General features: G+C 42.9%; 4 protein-coding genes across 8 annotated transcripts; 3 read left to right on the forward strand and 1 right to left on the reverse strand.

Moving 5' to 3' along the window:
- Positions 1–28: 28 nt before the first annotated feature.
- On the forward strand, positions 29–9,881 carry col28a2a (collagen, type XXVIII, alpha 2a). 2 transcript variants are annotated; one of them, XM_049727830.1, is made up of 37 exons: positions 29–211; positions 547–680; positions 954–1,092; positions 1,174–1,303; positions 1,455–2,029; positions 2,303–2,323; positions 2,422–2,481; positions 3,080–3,133; positions 3,332–3,376; positions 3,454–3,480; positions 3,561–3,605; positions 3,688–3,732; positions 4,080–4,133; positions 4,355–4,423; positions 4,506–4,574; positions 4,650–4,718; positions 5,294–5,362; positions 5,492–5,560; positions 5,626–5,694; positions 5,788–5,856; positions 5,932–6,003; positions 6,070–6,138; positions 6,201–6,272; positions 6,374–6,442; positions 6,525–6,593; positions 6,690–6,758; positions 6,841–6,909; positions 6,996–7,064; positions 7,181–7,249; positions 7,323–7,391; positions 7,477–7,557; positions 7,648–7,683; positions 7,750–7,786; positions 7,925–8,482; positions 8,622–8,908; positions 8,980–9,193; positions 9,291–9,881. In XM_049727830.1, exons 4-37 carry the CDS (start codon positions 1,174–1,176, stop codon positions 9,488–9,490), a joined length of 3,648 nt encoding a protein of 1,215 aa, XP_049583787.1. In that variant the 5' UTR covers positions 29–211; positions 547–680; positions 954–1,092; the 3' UTR covers positions 9,491–9,881. The 2 variants fall into 2 exon arrangements, with proteins under 2 accessions (XP_049583787.1, XP_049583789.1); XM_049727832.1 differs by having other exon boundaries at positions 29–195.
- A 355-nt stretch (positions 9,882–10,236) lies between these two features.
- bbs5 (Bardet-Biedl syndrome 5) lies at positions 10,237–12,772 on the forward strand. Its single transcript, XM_049727312.1, has 12 exons — positions 10,237–10,412; positions 10,508–10,590; positions 10,667–10,732; positions 10,867–10,916; positions 11,114–11,241; positions 11,304–11,439; positions 11,514–11,609; positions 11,726–11,788; positions 11,861–11,995; positions 12,115–12,198; positions 12,424–12,447; positions 12,529–12,772. The coding sequence occupies exons 1-12, from the start codon at positions 10,351–10,353 to the stop codon at positions 12,628–12,630; spliced, it is 1,029 nt and encodes a 342-aa protein (XP_049583269.1). The 5' UTR covers positions 10,237–10,350; the 3' UTR covers positions 12,631–12,772.
- Positions 12,773–13,215: 443 nt separating this feature from the next.
- On the forward strand, positions 13,216–15,735 carry klhl41a (kelch-like family member 41a). Its single transcript, XM_049727308.2, has 6 exons — positions 13,216–14,387; positions 14,458–14,615; positions 14,690–14,797; positions 14,859–15,044; positions 15,119–15,265; positions 15,346–15,735. The coding sequence occupies exons 1-6, from the start codon at positions 13,308–13,310 to the stop codon at positions 15,455–15,457; spliced, it is 1,791 nt and encodes a 596-aa protein (XP_049583265.1). The 5' UTR covers positions 13,216–13,307; the 3' UTR covers positions 15,458–15,735.
- fastkd1 (FAST kinase domains 1) lies at positions 15,559–19,921 on the reverse strand. 4 transcript variants are annotated; one of them, XM_049727305.2, is made up of 16 exons: positions 19,716–19,921; positions 19,499–19,571; positions 18,946–19,403; positions 18,800–18,868; positions 18,596–18,721; positions 18,119–18,517; positions 17,933–18,043; positions 17,714–17,845; positions 17,145–17,631; positions 16,969–17,083; positions 16,760–16,888; positions 16,567–16,698; positions 16,379–16,492; positions 16,086–16,230; positions 15,900–16,014; positions 15,559–15,805 (listed from the first exon to the last, which is right to left on the reverse strand). In XM_049727305.2, the coding sequence occupies exons 3-16, from the start codon at positions 19,281–19,283 to the stop codon at positions 15,710–15,712; spliced, it is 2,508 nt and encodes an 835-aa protein (XP_049583262.1). In that variant the 5' UTR covers positions 19,284–19,403; positions 19,499–19,571; positions 19,716–19,921; the 3' UTR covers positions 15,559–15,709. The 4 variants fall into 4 exon arrangements, with proteins under 4 accessions (XP_049583262.1, XP_049583260.1, XP_049583261.1 ...); XM_049727303.2 differs by having other exon boundaries at positions 17,933–18,517; XM_049727304.2 differs by lacking the exon at positions 19,499–19,571 and having other exon boundaries at positions 17,933–18,517.
- Positions 19,922–19,970: the final 49 nt, after the last annotated feature.

Raw genomic sequence — 19,970 nt, forward strand, 5'->3', positions numbered from 1 at the left:
GCTGGAAGGCGGTATAAGCGCAGCCTGAGACGTTTATGAATGACGTCACATTCGATAAGCGAAGAAATAAGCATTATTAGCTCAAACTACACTCAAAACACAAACCTACTAGTAATAAGAATAACACAGTCAGCAAAACTATACAAAAACACAATGGAAAAGTTCGCAAATATCTTCCGACTAGGTGTTGTGGAGGTACAGTACAGTAAAGGTACATTAAATAAGGTTGGCAACATTTTAATATTATACTCATGATGTGCTCCTTTTCCAAAGTCACCTTTAGAGTTCAGACTCAAACACCAAGTAACTTAAATGTCTAGGGAACACTGTAATAAATAGTGTAATAATTCAAATGCTCAAAACCATAGAGCAACTCAAGAGGTTGGTGTTTTGTTACTTTTGCACTACCAAGAAATACTGTCCTAGATCGTATAAATGATGAATGGCCGATTATCATAGACCAACAGGGTGGATTTTGCCAACCTATCATTCAGCGAAACATTCTTTTCTGTCACAAGGTCTCCTCTAATTACTTCTTGCCTGCAGCTTTGCAATACAAAGCCTTCTCACCTGGAAAAAGTGGACAGAAAGCTCATCGAATCCATCGCCCAAAGTGTCCGACTACGGAGGACACCTGAAGCTCGGCTCTATCAGTGATGGTCATCGGTCGAGGTCGGAAGGTGAAAAGAAAGCCTGTGGCTACATGTTGTTTTCTTTGGGAAAAACAAACAGCTTTTGTACACTACTGAATTCTATTAACGTTTTTCATGCAATACATTTAAATGAGAAAACCTGCAAATTTCAAACATGTCTAGAATTCCAACTTGAAACCTCGTCATGGTTGGAAATGTATTCCTGCCTTTTTGAGCCCTGAGGCAAGAGAGTCTGCTTGAGCAAGAATCCATTCAATTGCTTGGGTGGTTCTTCTTTATAAAAGAGGTGTGCCTACTCAGGTTCTCTGACTCTGCTTCCAAGAAGGACGACACCGCTGTCGCTGCTGATGGACGGTAAATGAGATAGCCGGTCCGTTTCATCCAACGTTCCTGTTCCTGCAGGTCCAAACAGCTTACGAAAATACTACAACATTTCAAAGTAGGTTGACCAGTCAGTGATGCTTGCTCTCGAATTACATGCATTTAGTTGTTAATTCTTTTATTTGTCGTTGAAACAAAGATGCTCCTCTCGTGGGAATCAATGCTGTTGACCACGGCACTGACTTGTGTCTGGGCTCAAGATCTACATGATAACAGAAGAGCCAAATCGCGCACAAAAACACTGGATGCAAATATTTATGATGGGCAAGGTAAACAAAATATTTTTACCTCAATGTACTTACTCAATTGAACACAAACTCTCATTCTGTCTGGTTACTTTTTGTCATTTGTGGAATTCCATTTAACATAACCCTGAGTAGAAATGTTTTGAAGAGACACTTTTTGCATTTCTTGCTGCAGCTATCCTAGATGAGGACTGTAGCTTGGAGCTCAGTTTTTTGTTGGACAGCTCCGAGAGCGCCAAAGACAACCACAATCAGGAGAAGCAGTTTGCGATGAATTTGGTGGATCGACTCCAAGGCCTGAAACTGCAGACGGGCCGAAGCTTGAGTCTGAGAGTGGCCCTGCTCCAGTACAGTAGTACAGTCATCACAGAGCAGCGATTTAGCGACTGGAGGGGCACGGAGAACTTCAAGAACCGCATCGCTCCCATCGTTTACATCGGCCACGGCACCTACACCACGTACGCCATCACCAACATGACCAAGCTCTACCGTGAGGAGTCCAGCCTGGGCAGCATTAAAGTCGCCGTGCTCCTCACTGATGGGTCCTCCCACCCGAGGAACCCGGATATTTTCTCTGCTGTCGCCGAGGCCAAGAACCAGGGGGTCAAGTTCTTCACTCTGGGCATTACCAGAACCGCCAACGAGCCGTCCAATGTGGCTCAGCTCCGCCTCCTCGCCAGTTCTCCCGCATCCCACTTCCTCCACAATTTGCAGGACAGAGACGTAGTTGATAAAGTGGCGACAAACATTGTGAGTAGATGACATTGTGTGTAAAGGCACTTATTTATTATATATTATATTTAAGATCTATAATTAATATTTAATATTTTAATTTAATATTTAATAACAATAATTTTATTATATATGTATTATATTTTTATTAAGTTTATTCAAGTTGACTGATGGAAAAACAAATGAAATTTCAAGGTTCTTTTTTTTAAATAATACAATAATAATAATATAATATTTTTTTAAATAAACATAAATAAGAATGTAATTTAAATTGTTTGCTTTTATTTGCAGACTGACCTTGCTGATGAAGGAGTAAGTGTTGCTTCTTTTGTACTCTTACAAATTGAAATTGGCTCCTCAATATTAAACTGATTGAAAATAACACAATGTATGGCTTCTCTTTTTTTCAGTGCCCACTGGCTCCAAAATGTGCCTGTGAAAAAGGCGAGAGAGGCCCCAGCGGGCCTGCGGTGAGTAGAAACGACTTTTCAAGTGTCAGACATCAACATACCCTCAAGGCAATTTTTTCTTTCCACAAATTTTTGCCGTGAGTAGCAATTGCACAGGCGTAAACAATCATTTTAAATGTTTTCTGGCTTGAAGGCATTTTACAAAAGCACCTTACACTTCATCAGACACATCTTTTTTTCCTTTGTGCATTTTCTCGCCGGATTTTCTCAACTCTGCGCTCGCACGCCAACCTGGAGATGCTTATGCAAACTTCCATTCAAGCTAGCTAGCAAATAATGATGCTATGCTGACAGACATTTGCATGTCCATCAACCAGGTGCTTTCTCCATCAGAGATTCTTGACATTCTTCCACTCAGACAAGGCTGCTCTCATAATTGCTCTTATTGGTTTAATGGTCACGAAGCAGCAATGTCTGGAGGATAGCAACTGACACGCATCCAGGTGCATTTCAACGCTATGACCTCTAACCCGGGAGGGCGAGACCACGCTTGCCCTATTTATTGCTCCAGACGTCATCTAGAAGCAATGTGTCATGCGCAAGTGCTAAGCAAGCTGACAAATCGGGGGGAAAAAAATGATTCTGTTTCCTTCTTTAGGGCAAGAAAGGTCGTCCAGGAGAAGAGGGAGCCCCGGGGCTGAAAGGCCAAAAGGTGTGCACCTGTTGGCCCGCATGGCTTGACCCTCTGACAAACTTTAAAAAAAAAAAGTTATTTATACCCTTATCACACTCCAAAAGTTGCACACCTGAGATCTATTTTTCAGTGTCAAATGAGTTCACTTTCTCAAGAATGGGAATTTGGGCAGACTAATATTTGTTTTGATGACTCAGCATGTTGGTGACATTACAGGGTGAAGCAGGAACAAGTGGCGCACCGGGCCGGGATGGTACCGAGGTAACTTTGAATTAAATCCTGAACATTAAAACACTATGTTATACGCTCTAATGGCTAATAATCAAATATATTTGCAGGGGAAATCAGGAGACAAAGGAGAGCAGGTAAGAACAGATGGCAGATCATTTTGTAAAACAAAAATGGAGTCCACATGATGAGCATAAGTTTGGTCATCCATACACAGGGTGAACGGGGAGAGTGCGGCACTCCAGGAATCAAAGGAGACAGGGTTGGACAACATGAACAATTCATCATAATATTTATTATCATTTCCCATAATTTACTTTTTATTGTTATGTGATCTGCTGCAGGGTCCAGAGGGACCGGTTGGTGCAAGAGGACCTAGAGGACTGGAGGTCAATAAATAGAAGGAGTGAAATATTTACGACAAGTCTTGTCACCGTGGGATAGGGATAGGGATAGGGGGGAACGAAATTTCGGTTTCTTTGTGTGTCTTTGGCATGTGGAGAAATTGACAATAAAGCTGACTTTGACTTTGACTTTTGACAATAGAGAATAAAACTCATGACATGCAATTATATTATTAGACTTATCTGATCACCAAAGAAGAAGAATTAATTTAAAATGTAAACAAGGAAATGTAATCTATTACTGTAAAAGTAGGTCAAGATTGTATATTAAATTATATCTGCTGATTTTAAGCCTGCGCTTCAAAAATGTGGACCTTCCTATTTGTGTCCAGGGGCAACCAGGACCACATGGAGACATTGGACCAGAGGGCCCACAGGGAAAGCAGGTTCGCATATATATATATGTATTTTTTTTTTATACGTCATTTTTCTAATAGTGAAAGAACAAAAGGAAAGAAGGGCATTTTATCTTTCTATCCACTAACAGACCTTTTGATCTTCTGTGGCAAGGTTACATATGCGCTAAGACACTAACTTGACTGAAACTGACAGATTGAGTTCAAAACATGTCCTGACTTGTGAGGATAACCTACATTTTCCATGACAGGGGGAACGTGGACCACCCGGCCCTCCGGGTATTCAGGGAGAAACTGGCATTGGGATACCTGGACCAAAAGTATGTCGTGAACTCTTTTCTTCACCTATTTTTTTCTGCAATTATATTTCTGAGTGTGTACTGTTTTTTTCGTTTTTTTTAGGGTGACATGGGATTCCAGGGGCGCCCAGGTCCTCCTGGTCCTACAGGTGTTGGTGCACATGGTTCACCAGTGAGTTTTGATTCTGTGTAAATCACTGTGACAACAAATTATTAGACTCTGAGCATTTTTTTTTTTTTTTTGCAGGGACCTCAAGGGCCTCAAGGTGTTCAAGGGGAAAAAGGACCCACGGGTGAGGGCCTTCCTGGACCCAAGGTACAATATTATTCATGACTGTGTGTTCAGCCTTGAGTGTATGACTTTTACAAAACTTCCAGCCTTCGTCGCAAGACAGCACATGCATCTTTTGAGAGGAGATTATTGTTGTGGAAATAAAGGATGACATTTATTTGTTAAAGGTAACACGAGTGAGATCACACTGGAAATGTCCTCAAGCGAGTACACATCTGTTTGAGCAAAGCCAGACTTCCCAAGTTGTGTGTTATTGCTTTAACTCTTTTGCTGAACTGGCAGTTCTCTAAAAATCCCCCCCACACACACACACACAAAAATGCATTTTATTACACAAGTTGAGGCTGCTTATTCTGTACGTCGGCATCGGAAAAAGCCCACTTGAGGTGGGGGGGGGGGGGTCATTTTGACACTGGTATGAAAGGAAAAATAAAGACTAACTTCCATTCCTTTCAGGTGGAATCATCTGAATGAAGTAGGCAACAGGAGCCAACATGCTCCTCTTTTTAACTGTCTCAGTGGAGAACAATACAAACTTGGCTGAGATCCAATCAAAATCAAGCCATTCTGATGTAATATGGCTTGATTCTGCTCCGTAGGGGGATCGAGGGCTTCCGGGACCGAGGGGATCGAGAGGACAACAGGGCGTGGGGATGAAAGGAGAACGGGTAAATTAAGATTATGATTGTATCATAAAGCGAGAAATAGTATTTTGCATAGCTTGAATCTTGGGGCCACCATCTTGGAATTTTGAACAGTTCTTCCTCCATTTTATGAAGTTGATGGTTGTCTTCCAGGGTGAACTGGGGCCTGCAGGTCCTCCAGGGCTCACTGGGCTGACAGGAGTTGGCATACAGGGAGAAAAGGTCAGTAAACCAATTTATATTCGTGCACTTAGCAGTTACTGAAAGGAATCTTGATTACTATCCAGGGAGTTGAGGGTCCAAGAGGTCCACCAGGAGTTAGAGGACTTCCAGGAGAAGGTTTGCCTGGACCTAAGGTTTGTGGAAAATGTTCTCAAAATGCTTGAATATCTCATTCTTCGAAAAAGTGTATCGTTTTTGAGGACCAATCTTCTGTTTTTTTTCTTAAGGGGGATCAAGGTTTACCTGGAGAGCAGGGATCACCTGGAGAGAGAGGTATCGGTGAATCTGGTGCAAAGGTGAGATAACTCTGCCTTTAAAATCGTTTTGCTAATGACTGAACGACAGTCATCATCATCTTGGGATTGTCATAGGGAGAACCTGGATCTGCTGGTTTAGGTGGCTTACCGGGTCTTCCAGGAGAGGATGGGGCTCCAGGACAGAAGGTACAGAAAATTGCACTGACCCTGCTGCAAAAGGCTCTGTATCTAAATGACTTTTTCCCCTCTTAGGGGGAACCTGGGTTACCAGGTTCAAGAGGCTCTGACGGACCTCCAGGAATTGGCACTCCAGGAGAGAAGGTTTGTATTTTGGTTTTGGTGTTAAATCCCAATCCCACTTTCTGTGTGGTTCTGCTTAAAAGGGGGACCAGGGTCTTAGGGGCATTCGAGGGTTACATGGACCTCCAGGAATCTCAGGACCCTCCGGTCCAAAGGTAGGACTCAAAGAATCATTGACCTACAATAAATGCTCACTATGATGAAGTTTCCTTCGCAATAACGAGGTCACGTTCTTTACTACGTAACCATTTGCTAGGGTGAACGCGGGTTACCGGGACACCAGGGCGTTCCAGGGCCGCCAGGACGATCCATAACAGGTCCAAAGGTGAATGACTCATTATTTATTGATCAGGACTTGTTCTTACTTAGACTAATCAACACTAAGGCTTCAATTATTTTGTCTCCAGGGAGATTTAGGTCCCACTGGTCCGCCTGGACCGATTGGGGAAACAGGCATTGGACTTCCAGGTCCAAAGGTAAAGAAAATGCGACTACAAAAACTTGTTTGTTTGACAAAAGGAACACATCAGCCTTATGGTACTGATCATCTCAACTGGGTTTTCTTCCATCAGGGTGACCGAGGGAATACCGGTCCACACGGTCCACATGGTCCAAAAGGCGAAGGCAGCCCAGGACCGCTGGTTTGTGAAACCATCGACCAAGATGTTAACACTCGTAGCCTGCCTTTGACATTGCTAACAAGTAGACATGTTTCTTTTCAAGGGGCCACCAGGACTTCCAGGTTTACCAGGGGAACCGGGACCAGAAGGAATAGGCATTCCTGGACCTAAGGTTTCACTTGTTGCCCATTTGAAATGGTTTTATGTATGTTTAAATGATTACTTTAAATCTGTTTGGTCATGTCATGCCTTTCTCAGGGAGACATTGGCTTTAGAGGACTACCAGGCTTGCCCGGCCCTCCCGGAGAAGGAATACAAGGACCTCCAGTGAGATTACCACAAAGATCGTTATACTCACAATTTCTTTGCCAACTGCCATTTCGGATCCGGATAAAAATAGGAAACTGAATTAGTGATTGTGATTTTTCTAAATGTGTTCTAAGGGTAATGTTGGAAGAGCGGGACCTCCTGGCCCAAATGGACCACCGGGAGAGGGTATTCAAGGACCAAAGGTAAACATTAACAGTAGTTCACATCGTCATTGTTGATTACTCACTGAATGTTTATCTAATCATCTAACTTAAGGGGGATCCTGGATCCCAAGGTTTAACTGGACCAAGAGGGCCCAGAGGTGATGGTTTTCCTGGAGCCAAAGTAAGCGTTTTTATTTATTTTGAGATGCTATCATCTACGCTATCGGATTAGCTGGTTTCTGATTCAATATCCTTTGTTGATACAGGGTGACCGCGGGTCTCAGGGTGAGAGAGGAATGAAAGGTGCAAAGGGAGGTTTGGGAGATCCAGGACTGCCCGGTGAAGCAGTATGTGAAGATATACATATTATAACCACAAAATAAATGTCAATAATTATTTGTAATATATTGAAGTTGTGACGTTTCATCGGATAACAGGGAAAACCAGGAACAAAAGGAGACGCAGGACTGACAGTAAGTTCATTTTAATGCATTCCCAATTGTTTAAAGGTTTTGTTTTAATGCAGTTTTGTTTTTCAGAGAGAGGACATTATTAAGCTCATTAAAGAAATATGTGGTGAGTGTCAATGAAATTCATATTGGGAATCAGCTGAAATTCCAGAGTGGCCAAATGTTGCATATTATAAATGTCTGAGCCCCGGAGACTAACAACAAGGACAACACAAAGTGATCGCTTGTATTTTGCCGTTATCAGGATGCGGCGTCAAGTGCAAAGAAAGGCCGATGGAACTCGTCTTTGTGATCGACAGCTCCGAGAGCGTTGGCCCTGACAACTTTGAAATCATCAAAGATTTCGTCACCAGGCTGGTGGACCGAACTACAGTGGGACGCAACGCCACGAGAATCGGCATTGTCCTCTACAGCCTGGACGTCCATTTGGAGTTCAACTTGGTCCGCTACACGAACAAACAGGATGTGAAGCAGGCAATCCGAAGGATGCCTTACATGGGCGAGGGCACCTACACCGGCACCGCCATCCGAAAGGCCACTCAGGAGGCTTTCTACAGCGCCAGGCCCGGCGTCAGGAAGGTTGCCATCGTCATCACCGACGGTCAGACAGACAAGCGAGAGCCCGTTAAACTCGATATCGCCGTGCGAGAGGCCCATGCCGCAAATATCGAAATGTACGCTCTGGGTATCGTCAATTCTTCGGATCCGACGCAGACGGAGTTTCTGAGAGAACTCAACCTCATTGCCTCCGATCCTGATAGTGAACACATGTACCTTATTGATGACTTCAACACTCTGCCAGGTGATACACAATGGTGGTGCCAAAGCACTACTTTTGTCCACATGAAACTCCTCGGCTAACTTTAATGTAGCGTCTTGACATCAAGATGTTTTTATAAATGTAAATTTTATAAAATGTTTTTTCATCTGCTTGCTTCCAGCGCTTGAGTCCAAAGTCATCAGCCAGTTCTGTGAAGATGAAAACGGTGCCCTCATCTACAATCGCATCGCAAACGGGCACTGGAACGGCAACAACGGAGTCGGTATCAATGGAAATAACGGCTACGGACAGCTTACTGATGGACTCAACAATGACTATAGGAAAACTGAGAATAAAGTGATTGGGAATGGTCACCAGGAGGAGATCACAAATGTGAGGCGTGCCAACAACCGTGGCCGTGGAGATACTTTCACACTACCCATCAGTTCTGACCCACTTCCTATTCAGGTCATTCTCCAAAATTGTTTGCCTTAGTAAATACTGAAGTAAATACTGATGGGGTTTTTTGCATCACTCAGGTGGAGGAAGACGAAGATGGTGAAGATTTAGACTTGAGGGCTCATGTGAGAGCCAGCAGCAGCGTTGTTGTCGTGAACAAAACTGGATCTTTATCACATGTGAAGGAAAGCACGGTCTCCAATGAAGCATCATCTTCATCATCCTCCACTGCAGGATCTGTATCCACAAACTCTAATCAGCTGCAGCGTGTGGTGAGTCCAGTCCTGCCTGAAGGTGAGTACTGCATGCAATTAATCTTGCTTGACTTATTATGCTTTTTTTTTTTTTTTTTTTTACCACAAGAAGTGTTTTTTTTTTCTTCATCCTTCAGAGGTTGCGCTTCGCGATCCCCGCTGTAGCCTCAACTTGGACCAAGGCACCTGCAGAGCGTACAAGATCCGCTGGTATTATGACAAACAGGCCAATTCGTGCGCACAGTTCTGGTACGGAGGCTGTGCTGGAAATGACAATCGATTTGATACCAAAGAGGAATGCAGGAAGACTTGTGTTATATTGAAGACAGCTATTTAAGATTTTTGACAATAATTATGTACATTGGCTCAATGTTTTGTGATCCTCAACTAATTGTCATATTATCAGCTTGACCTTATCCGAGATCTTTTTTTTTTTTTTTTTTTTTTACATATCTGAGCCATGTGCTTTACTTTGAAATCTATGCTGCTGGACAAATTATTTCAATGTCTGGTGTCAAGTTGTAATTGGCAGCTGCCAAACAGGGACACTTATTTTTAAGTTACGTGTGCAGAAGTCTACTGAAGTTGTCATCGAGTGAGAAGTGTTGTCGCGGTTCTTATTATTGTCTTCATAATCCCTCCAAAAATTGTGTCACCAGTGGGGCTGTGTGTTACTGTTTCAATTAATGTCTTTATTTGTGTGTTTATTAATAAAATAATAAAACTGATGTCTATTTGTTTCTTTGTTTCTTTGTTTCTTTGTTTTTGTATATCTTAAATCCCCCTTTATAAGGAAACATACCGTAGTCAGTAGTTAGTAACTTAAGATGAAATAAATACCACAAACCTAAAAGTCAAAATATTATTATTTTTTAAACTGTACATACAAAACAGTAATACTTTCAGATGAGTGACCCGACTTGAGGTTCTTGAGTTACTCAACTCACCCCACAACAAGCAGCAGAACGAATTAGTGAACAAATATATTTAAATAATATTTTGTTATTGAGCTTACTTACTGTCATAATCTATAGGCGAAATCGCCTAAAATGTCCCTTCTAATTTGCCGTCTGTTTCCATGGAGACTGCAGCTCAGCAGACGCTTCTCAGATTAGCAAATCTGCTACTTAGCCAGTAACCACTCAGTTTTTATCATCGATTAAAATAATAAAAGCTCCGTCCAACAGCTTTTTAACCATGGCATCCGTTTTAGATGCTCTTTGGGAGGACAGAGACGTTCGTTTTGACATAACCACACTGTAAGTTACATTTACTTATATTGCTCATTAGCTTAGCAAGGTACATCGGTTGTCCTCCACAAGTAAACATGATACACTCTGAATTTTTCCCACAGGCAGATGAAAACTCGGCCTGGCGAAGTGCTCATAGACTGCCTCGACTCTATCGAAGACACGAAAGGAAATAACGGAGATAGAGGTACTTTTAGACTGTGAACGAATTTTAATTTGTATCGCCATGTATCGATCTAAATATGTGGTTTCGTTTTTCGTAGGCCGACTCTTGGTGACAAATCTGAGAATTATTTGGCATTCTTTGGCTTTTCCAAGAGTGAATTTGTGTGAGTAATTAAATCTTATTCCGTCGTGTTTAATTAATAGTTGGGTTAATAACTAATGGCTACATAATGTTAACAGAAGAAAAATAAAACAAAAGTTTGGTTGGTAATCACAGCTCTTTTATTTCGTTTTTAAGCTGTGGGATACAACTCCATCATTAACATCACAACAAGAACAGCAAACTCCGTAAGTTGTGTCGCTACAATAATGTCTTCATTAATCAGATTTTTAAGAACCATTTTAGACTTTCAAAAGCGAAAGGTAAAAGCAATGAATTAAATTGTAATGACAAATTGCCCCCAAGTGGCCAAAAATGTTTGATTCCGTACGTTCATTTTAATTATGTTATTATTTATGTCATGACGACTAATTTTTTCCTCCAGAAACTTCGAGGCCAAACCGAAGCCCTTTACATCCTGACCAAGTCCAACAACACAAGATTTGAGTTCATCTTCACCAATGTGGTCCCAGGAAGCCCCCGCCTCTTTACATCTGTTATTGCTGTGCACAGGTATTAAAGCATGCAAAATGTAAAATACTGCTCTACAGTAAATAGTTGTTTCTTTGACACAGAGCCTACGAAACATCTAAAATGTATCGAGACCTGAAACTGCGAGCAGCGCTTATTCAAAACAAAAACCTGCGACTTTTACCTCGGGAGCAAGTCTACGACAAAATCAATGGCGTCTGGAATTTATCCAGTGATCAGGTACAGGTTTTCATACTGTATCATTGTGTTACATCAAATGTTTGTTGATTATTTTTTTGTTTGTTGTCTTCTAGGGAAACTTAGGAACCTTCTTTGTCACCAATGTGCGGATTGTATGGCATGCCAATATGAATGAAAGCTTCAACGTCAGCATTCCTTACCTCCAGATTGTACGTACTCTATATTTTATTAATTTACCCAGGAGGCACAAGATAATATATTTCATTCATGTCATGTGTTCCCTAGAATGCCATGAGCTTTATTTTATTTATCTTTCTTTTCAAAGTGGTCCATCCGAATTAGAGATTCCAAATTTGGCTTGGCTTTGGTGATTGAAAGTTCCCGCCAGGTACGTTTAAGATACTGTACATCTGTTTTTATGCTTGCATGTTTATGACAAATTTCTACTGGGTTTTTATAGAGTGGCGGTTACGTGCTGGGGTTCAAGATTGACCCTGTTGAGAAGCTTCAAGATGCTCTGAAAGAAATCAACTCGCTACATAAAGTATACTCCGTCAACCCCATCTTTGGAGTGGACTACGAAATGGAAGAAAAGGTACAAGACATTAGAATATTATTATATAAGAATTTAAATTAACAAATGTCAAATAAAAGCCAACTATGCTAAAAAAAAAGTATTCCAACCCTAGCTTGTTGTCCTAACACTACTTCTAGCCGCTGCCACTGGAAGAAGTGACGCAGGAGCAACCTCTCGATGACGTGGAAATCGAGCCGGATGAGCAGACGGATGCTTTCGCTGTGAGTGGCTCTGTTTGTCTTCGTCACTCTCAGCCCGCCTGCTGGGGGACTCTCTGGTTTAACTTTCCGGCGCCGAGAATAGCTGCTGACATGCGACATCATGAACACGCATTTGGCCTGTTCTAAAATAATCAAATTAAAACTAAAATGAACTAACTTTAGGTTCATAATGTGGCAAGCAGTAGGTTATCAACTATAAACTTATCAATTGTTGTTTGCCCACAGGCGTACTTCGCTGACAGCAACAAGGTAATCGCCCTCGATGCATTTGATTAGAATCTTAAATCAATGATAACAAAATTTTTAATCACATGCCTGTGTTTTTCTAAGCAACAAGATCGCGACCCTGTTTTTTCCGAGGACCTCGGTCTCGCCATTGAGAAGCTGAGGGATGGATTTACGCTTCAAGGATTGTGGGAAGTCATGAGCTAAAATATACATTATTTATCCATGTAGATATTGTGATTACAGGAAGCACATTTGTATAGTTTTTATAGTATATAAATATTTACTGTCAACATGACCTTATTATATATTTTTGTTGTAAAGCAAATAAATATCTTATATAATCCAACATAGTTACTATGTACCTTATTACTTGGTGTCTAAACACAGCACTCAAGTATTGGAATAATGCTAAAAGAGGACAAAGTGTCATCGCCTATAGCAGCAGCTGTTCGTATACTATGGCTACATGCTAATACTGTTCTAGAATGCCAAACGTGAGCAATGAATTCTAAAACAAATCTGACCCAAGTCTTTTTCAGTTTCATTGACTGACTACATGTACCCCAAGCCGAGGTCAGAGGTGGTAAAAGTACTCCTAAGTACAGATATGAAGCTCATAGGTTATTTCGGTGAGGGCCACTAACAATGCTGTTACGAATCACCAGGGTGACGAGGCTCCTCGGTTGTTTTTACTCCATGACAGCTGTTTGTGGGCTCTGATAGGGCCAAGCTGAATTCCTCCCAGATGGGGCGCCGGGCTAAATTTAGAGGAGCACGGTTATACTGACGGGAGCCTCGGATCTGACCGTTATAAAACTCCGCTCCTTCACCGCGGCCGGTTGTATTCGCTCTGCTGCTCTTCCGATACGATCGTGACCGCAATGGACCCTCGAGGGTTGAAGGAAGATCTACGGCTCTTTCAGAGCACTTTGCTTCAGGACGGACTCAAAGAGCTCCTGAATGAAAATAAATTGGTGGACTGCATCTTGAAGGTGGGTGACAGGAGCATCCCTTGCCATCGCCTGATCTTGGCAGCATGCAGCCCTTACTTCCGGGAGCTTTACTTCTCCGAAGATGGCAGGGAAGTGGACAAAAAGGAAGTGGTTTTGGAGGATCTGGATCCTGCCGTCATGGAGGCCATTGTGAAGTACATGTACTCGGCAGAGATCGACATCAACGATGACAACGTGCAGGACGTCCTGACCGTTGCCAGCCGCTTCCAGATCCCTTCGGTGTTCACGGTGTGCGTGAACTTCCTCCAGCAGAAGATAACCATGAAGAACTGTCTTGCCATTTACAGGATGGGGCTGATGATCAACTGCCCCAGACTGGCAATAGCGGCTCGAGATTACATCGCCGATCGGTTCATGACCGTCGCTAAGGACTCTGACTTTTTGGAACTCGCGCCTCCTGAACTCTTTGCTCTTATTGGAGCAGATGCTCTGAATGTGGAGAAGGAAGAAGTGGTGTTTGAAACCCTCATGAAGTGGATCAGGAAAGACAAGGAGAATCGCATCAAGTCCTTAAAGGAGGCCTTCGATTGCATCCGTTTCCGATTACTCCCAGAGAAGTATTTCCAGGAAAAGGTTGAAAAGGACGACCTCATCAAAAGCAATCCGGATGTCGCTCCAAAAATCAAAGAGATCAAGGAAGCGTTTGCGGGGAAGTTGCCAGAGAAGAAAAAGGGCGATGCTGAAGGCGAGGAGGCCAGCTTGCCCGGCTACCTGAATGATACTCGCAGATACGGCATGTTTGCTAAAGACTTTGTGCTGATGATCAACGACACAGCTGCGGTGGCCTATGACGGGCAGGAAAACGAATGTTTCTTAGCCGCTATGACTGAGCAAATCCCCCGAAACCACATCAGTCTGGTGTCCAAGAAGAACAACCTCTATGTCTTGGGAGGACTCTTTGTGGACGAAGACAACAAGGACAATCCACTGCAGTGTTACTTCTATCAGGTAAAGATTTGGTTTTATCACATGGAAGAAGGTAGTGGTCGGAATAAAGTTGATTTAAATGTCCTTCTAGATGGACAATCTTGCTGGAAGTTGGGTTGCGTTGCCCCCCATGCCCTCCCCTAGGTGCTTGTTTGGTATGGGGGAGTTTGAAAATCTCATCTTCGCTGTGGCGGGAAAAGACTTGGAGAGCAATCAGTCCCATGACACCGTTATGTGCTATGACACGGAGTAAGTCTCGCTGTTTTTGTCAAGAGTTTCAATTGAAATCCTTTAATTAATGCTTTTATTTCTGCTGTTTTTAGAAAGCTGAAGTGGTCGGAAACAAAAAAGTTGCCCCTTAGGGTCCATGGACACAGCGTGGTCTCTGAGAACGGACTGGTTTATTGTATTGGCGGGAAAACAGATGATAAGTAAGTTGAACTGTTTTTTTTTTCTGCATTGTGTTGGTATTAATTTTTCCTTCAAATCTAGCAAACCAACCAATAAGATGTTAGCGTACAACCACAAGAGGTCCGAGTGGAAAGAGGTGGCTGCCATGAAGACGCCACGGTCCATGTTCGGAGCCGTCGTCCACAAAGGGAAGATCATTGTGGCCGGAGGAGTCAATGAAGAAGGCCTCACCGCCGCCTGTGAAGCTTACGACTTTTCAACCAACAAGTACGTGGATCACACAGAACCGAGTCAGTCCGATAAATTTCATCATCCACCAATTTTCTCTTGTCTTATTCCAGGTGGTCACCATTCACAGAGTTTCCCCAGGAGAGAAGTTCCATCAACCTGGTCAGCTGCGGAGGACTCCTGTACGCCATCGGAGGCTTCGCCATGGTGCAGAACGACAACAAGGAGTGTGAGCCCGTTGAAGTTGTGGACATTTGGCAGTACGTGACTTTTTGTGCCGTACGTAGCGTTCTGTCGTGAGACTCGACCGCACTCTGAGAATGCGTTCGCTCCCTCCCAGGTACGAAGACGACAAGAAGGAGTGGACGGGGATGATCCGAGAGATGCGCTATGCGGCCGGAGCCTCCTGCGCAGCCATGCGCCTCAATGCGGCCCGTATGGCTAAATTGTAACAGCTCAGGAACAGATTTATACCTATCTATACACTTGCAGACTTCAATTCCAACTGAAGAGAAACAACTCCACAGATGAAAAAAGAGAACAAAAGCTCCCATCTTGTAAAAAATATTTTTTACTCTATGAAAGCAAATATCCATGACATGATGAATATAAATAAGTAGCACTTGATGATACTTCTGTAAAATGATGACTAGGCTCAAAGAGTGTTGACTTTATAGTAACTGTTATTTCAATAAATAATTCCTTCAGGGCAAAAGCTCTGTAAATATTTTCTTTTTGAGGTATTCCTTCCACGCATCCAGTGTTGAAAGCTCCATTGAGTTCCATTCAAAGTGAGGGATCTGGAAACGCAACAAGGGTAAGACAACTTAACTTGCGTATATTTGACAGCCAAGATAATGTTGAGAATATTTTTGTAATATAAATAATACACACCTGAACAACACGATATCCCAAAATTTCAAGATGCCGTTTCCTCATTAGGGCCTCCCCTTTTATATGCTGGGAATTTTTGCAGAAAGACTTGGAATCGAGGAAGTTGATAGCAACACTGTGATAAGTCGAAACAAATAAGTACTCACTTTAAAAAAAAACATTATTTCTCGTTCAGTAGTTTCCTACCGTTGTGCTCCCGGTGGAATTTCGTTCCTGATGTCGTCCAGTGAGTTCGAGTCCCAGTGGATCTTCCCTCTGTCCGAGATCTGCAAAGCACTCGGCTGGCTGTAAGGCAACGGCTGCAGTCGCTTGTCCAGAAGGCATTCAAAGTCTGTGGGACAGAAAGGAAAATATTCACAGGTCATCTTTGGTCTTCTTAATATTGTATTTGTTTTTTGTTCATTGACTTTAATTTTCTTTTTTTTTTTTTTTTTTAATTATGTCGACCAGCATCCCAGAAAAAATTGAATTCGACTCACCTACAGTGTAAAAATACGGCGTGACCTCTGCAACGCGGACGAAATTAATCCCACCAAGAACTTCGCCCAACATTTTGTGAATCTGCTTCTGTACAGGATTGATAGCCCCGTTCCCTGAAGAGAGATTTGACACATTACGTCCGACATCAGCTTCCAGCAGGTCCGTAACCACAAGAACCTTCTCTTACCTTTCTTTTGCATCTGCTGGTGGTAGCGCTCGTGGAACCACGGCACCTGAAATTCGGGACATTCCAGGCACACGGCGCGGTTGAGCTCCATGAGACGTAGCCGGGTCCGCATGTTCAGGGCATCGGGTAGCACTGTGGAGTAAAAAGTATATAAGACGGATATGTTGGATATGGAACAAAACTACATACATACTTTCCAGCTGGGTGTCCAGTTTTCCGAGAAAATCTATGCTGAAGATTTCTTTAAGTAGTTCTTCGGGAAAACAGGCTGCTACCGACAAGTTATAGGCCAGCAGAACTAGTATATGAGGGTCAAAGGATCCTAGAAACACACACAAAATGTTGTCCATTCTCAAAGATGGCCACATGGTACATAAGAATAAAATAAACCTTCTTACTTACTGATATGAGGAGTGAAGCGCTGTATGCAAACATCGTACAACTTGTCCGCCTTTTCGGAATCATAATTGAGGATAGAAAATGGAAGCAGGGTGGCATACGTTGCTGAGTGGTGAATCTTAAAGAGAGAAACAAACATTTGTATCCTTCAATGTGAGGCGTTTTTTTTTTTAAATCACCTTGTCGATGTCTCGAATGGCCACATCGGCGATACGCTCCATTAAAGGAGGGCAGTGATGATTTATCCTGGTTAAGAAGACGGACACATCTGGCACGTTGGTCCAGTTGATTTGGTCCATCATCCTCCGTAGCGTAGCCACGGTGTCGTCCAGCAACATTTCCTCAAACCACTCCCCCGAGATGCCCTTGAGTTCCTCAAGAAGCAGGTCCAGCCGCTCGGCCGTCTGCAGCCTCTGCTGGCCGCAGTGGTTGAGGCTCTGCAGCAGCCCCACGTACCTGCCGGGGGCGCCGTGGCGATACGATGGGTCGTTGCAAAGCCACCTGGCCACGGCTGAGGAAATACTACTGAGGTCGTTGAGGTTGCATTGGGACACCACCGCGTCCACCCGCGAGATCACGGCTTCTTCCAGGCGCGGTGAAGGAAGCATGGACAGGACGCGGGTCAACATGGTCACTTCGTAGGGGAGGACGCTGCACTCTAAGAATCTCGAGAAGAAAAAGGGGCCATTCCGACTTTTGGCTTTACAAGTTGATGGATTTATAAACTGTATTTTGGATATCAACTTACTTGACTAAGATGGTTCTTAGTTTGGCAAAGAGTTGTGGATTTGGATAATGCAACTGGTAAAGGGCTTGGGTGATTCTACCGATCTCCATGGGCCTGTAGATGTCGAGGTTTCTTTGGATTACGGTTACAATCCTGGAAGAAAAAAAAACAAGTGGATTAGTGAGTGATGTCAACTGGAGCTGTTTAGCAGCTAACAAACCCGGCATGATATGGACTCACTTGTTTATCAAGCTGAGGTTCCTACTTTGAATCTCCTCCAGCGTTTCAACAATGGCCAACGCCTGCTGCGCGCTCAACTCATCAGCCAAGAGAAACGCCGTGCTCTCCAAACTACAAGCCATAAAACAGGCACACTGATCAGAAATGGTACAAAAAATTACAATTGTGTGTTTTTCCACAACAAACCCGTCTCTGATCTCCTGACTGGCCATGGGTGCCAGAGCAGCAAACAATTTCGTAAAAGAGAGGGGCTCCGTGCTCGACTGGATGAGTTCCATCAGCCGTAGTTTCACAGCCAGCCTGAAGTCGCAGTTGTTGAACTGCAGTGACTGATACAGCCCCATGAAAATGCTGATGTTTTCCGCCTCCAGCCTGGGAATGTTGCGCAAGAAGATCTGGTTGCATTTCTCCAGGAGAGGCCTGTGGCTGTACTTGATGTTGCGCAGGAATTGCACCACTCTGCGAGCGTTGTTGTAGTTTGACGGATCCATCGTGTCTAAGAGGTGGTCCGCTCGACTAATCAAGGCATCCCGTAGACGGGGAGACACCAGGGATGAAATGCTAATCAGTAACGTCGTTAGGATTCTGCAGAGGGGAAACACCACCATTGTATCAGCTTTTGATGCGCTTGGTGGCTAACCGATTAATCATCTTTCTACCAACCTGGCATCATTGATGGATGACAACTTCTGATCCACAATGTTTGTGATGTGGCCCATTAGAGGACTTTGTTGAAGTTGCTGATCACTAAGGCAAATGGCAAACTTGGACAGGGAAGTCAATGGAAGTCTGCAAATATGCAAAAAATGATTATTTTAAACTTATACCAGGAAATATGAAGACACTCAAATGAAAACAATGACTCACTTGTCTAATCTTAACCAAGCCTCTGAAACCAAATGCTGAACAAGCGAGTCATGAGGATCTACATTCAACCTGAAAAACAGTACAATAGCATGTTGCACTTATTTACATATATTTCCATCTTCAGATTGATGGTTCACTTCACATACCTGAGGAAACTATACAGTAAGTCCACCAACATAAAATCATCCATGAGAGAAATTTTGTTCTCAGCCAGAACCCGAAGTGTCAGGAACTGTGGATGATTCTTGATGAGATGAACTGTTCTTAGCAATTGCGGTTTCTCTTTCTGGAAATACCACAGCATCTTCACGGCCAAACTCACGTGGTCCACAGTGAGCTTGGCCTTGTTCTTACCCACCAAGTCAAACACATGGTCTTCGGCAGAACAGATCCGCAACTGATCCAGAACCTGATCGTGGTTTACAGGGACCTTGTGAAGTAACCTTCGAAAGCAGGTGCTCACACGCTGGAGTCGAAACATCATCTCGGGCCTCAGCTCACAATTTGCTTCATTGTTGCATGTGCATTATAGAACTGTCAACCATTATGTCATTGTGACAGGGGGTCACGCCCACAAATAATAGTCAGAAGATGAATTATGTTCCTAGATGAAGAAACACATATAAACAAAAAAATAATAATTTATAAAAATATGTGCTGTAACATAATTATCTCGAACGCGTTAAAGACAACCCTTACCGTCACGTTAAAAATGTGAAAATTCCTTCATTCAACTGGATTGAGCAATCGGTTTTGTAACGTGGTATTCACGCTGTAGTAACAATTACAAACAACATCAAACAAACTTAACCGCCACAACTTGCGAGAATGTTCAGTAATAAATATACAGATTAAAAGAATTTGCATGGTTAAGATAAATGAAAAACGAGGGATAAGAATTTAAAGTCAAACTCACCTCGCATGCGGACACTACTTCCGTATCAAGTGACGTTTTCAAATGCAATTGGTGCGGCTGGTTTTGGCCTCCGAGTTCCAGTTTGCATGTACCTTGAGCAAAATATAAACAAAAATACTCCAGCTCGGTGAATAAAAATAGATTTTGAATTAAAATGATGGCACACCGTTATAATGATAATTAATTCACGTTTTTTTTCCTTCCTTCCTACAACTAAACCATAATAGAATTTATCATCATCTTCTTTATAGAACA

This window comes from Syngnathus scovelli, chromosome 8, assembly GCF_024217435.2.
Source record: "Syngnathus scovelli strain Florida chromosome 8, RoL_Ssco_1.2, whole genome shotgun sequence".
In the NCBI taxonomy this organism is placed as follows: domain Eukaryota; kingdom Metazoa; phylum Chordata; class Actinopteri; order Syngnathiformes; family Syngnathidae; genus Syngnathus; species Syngnathus scovelli.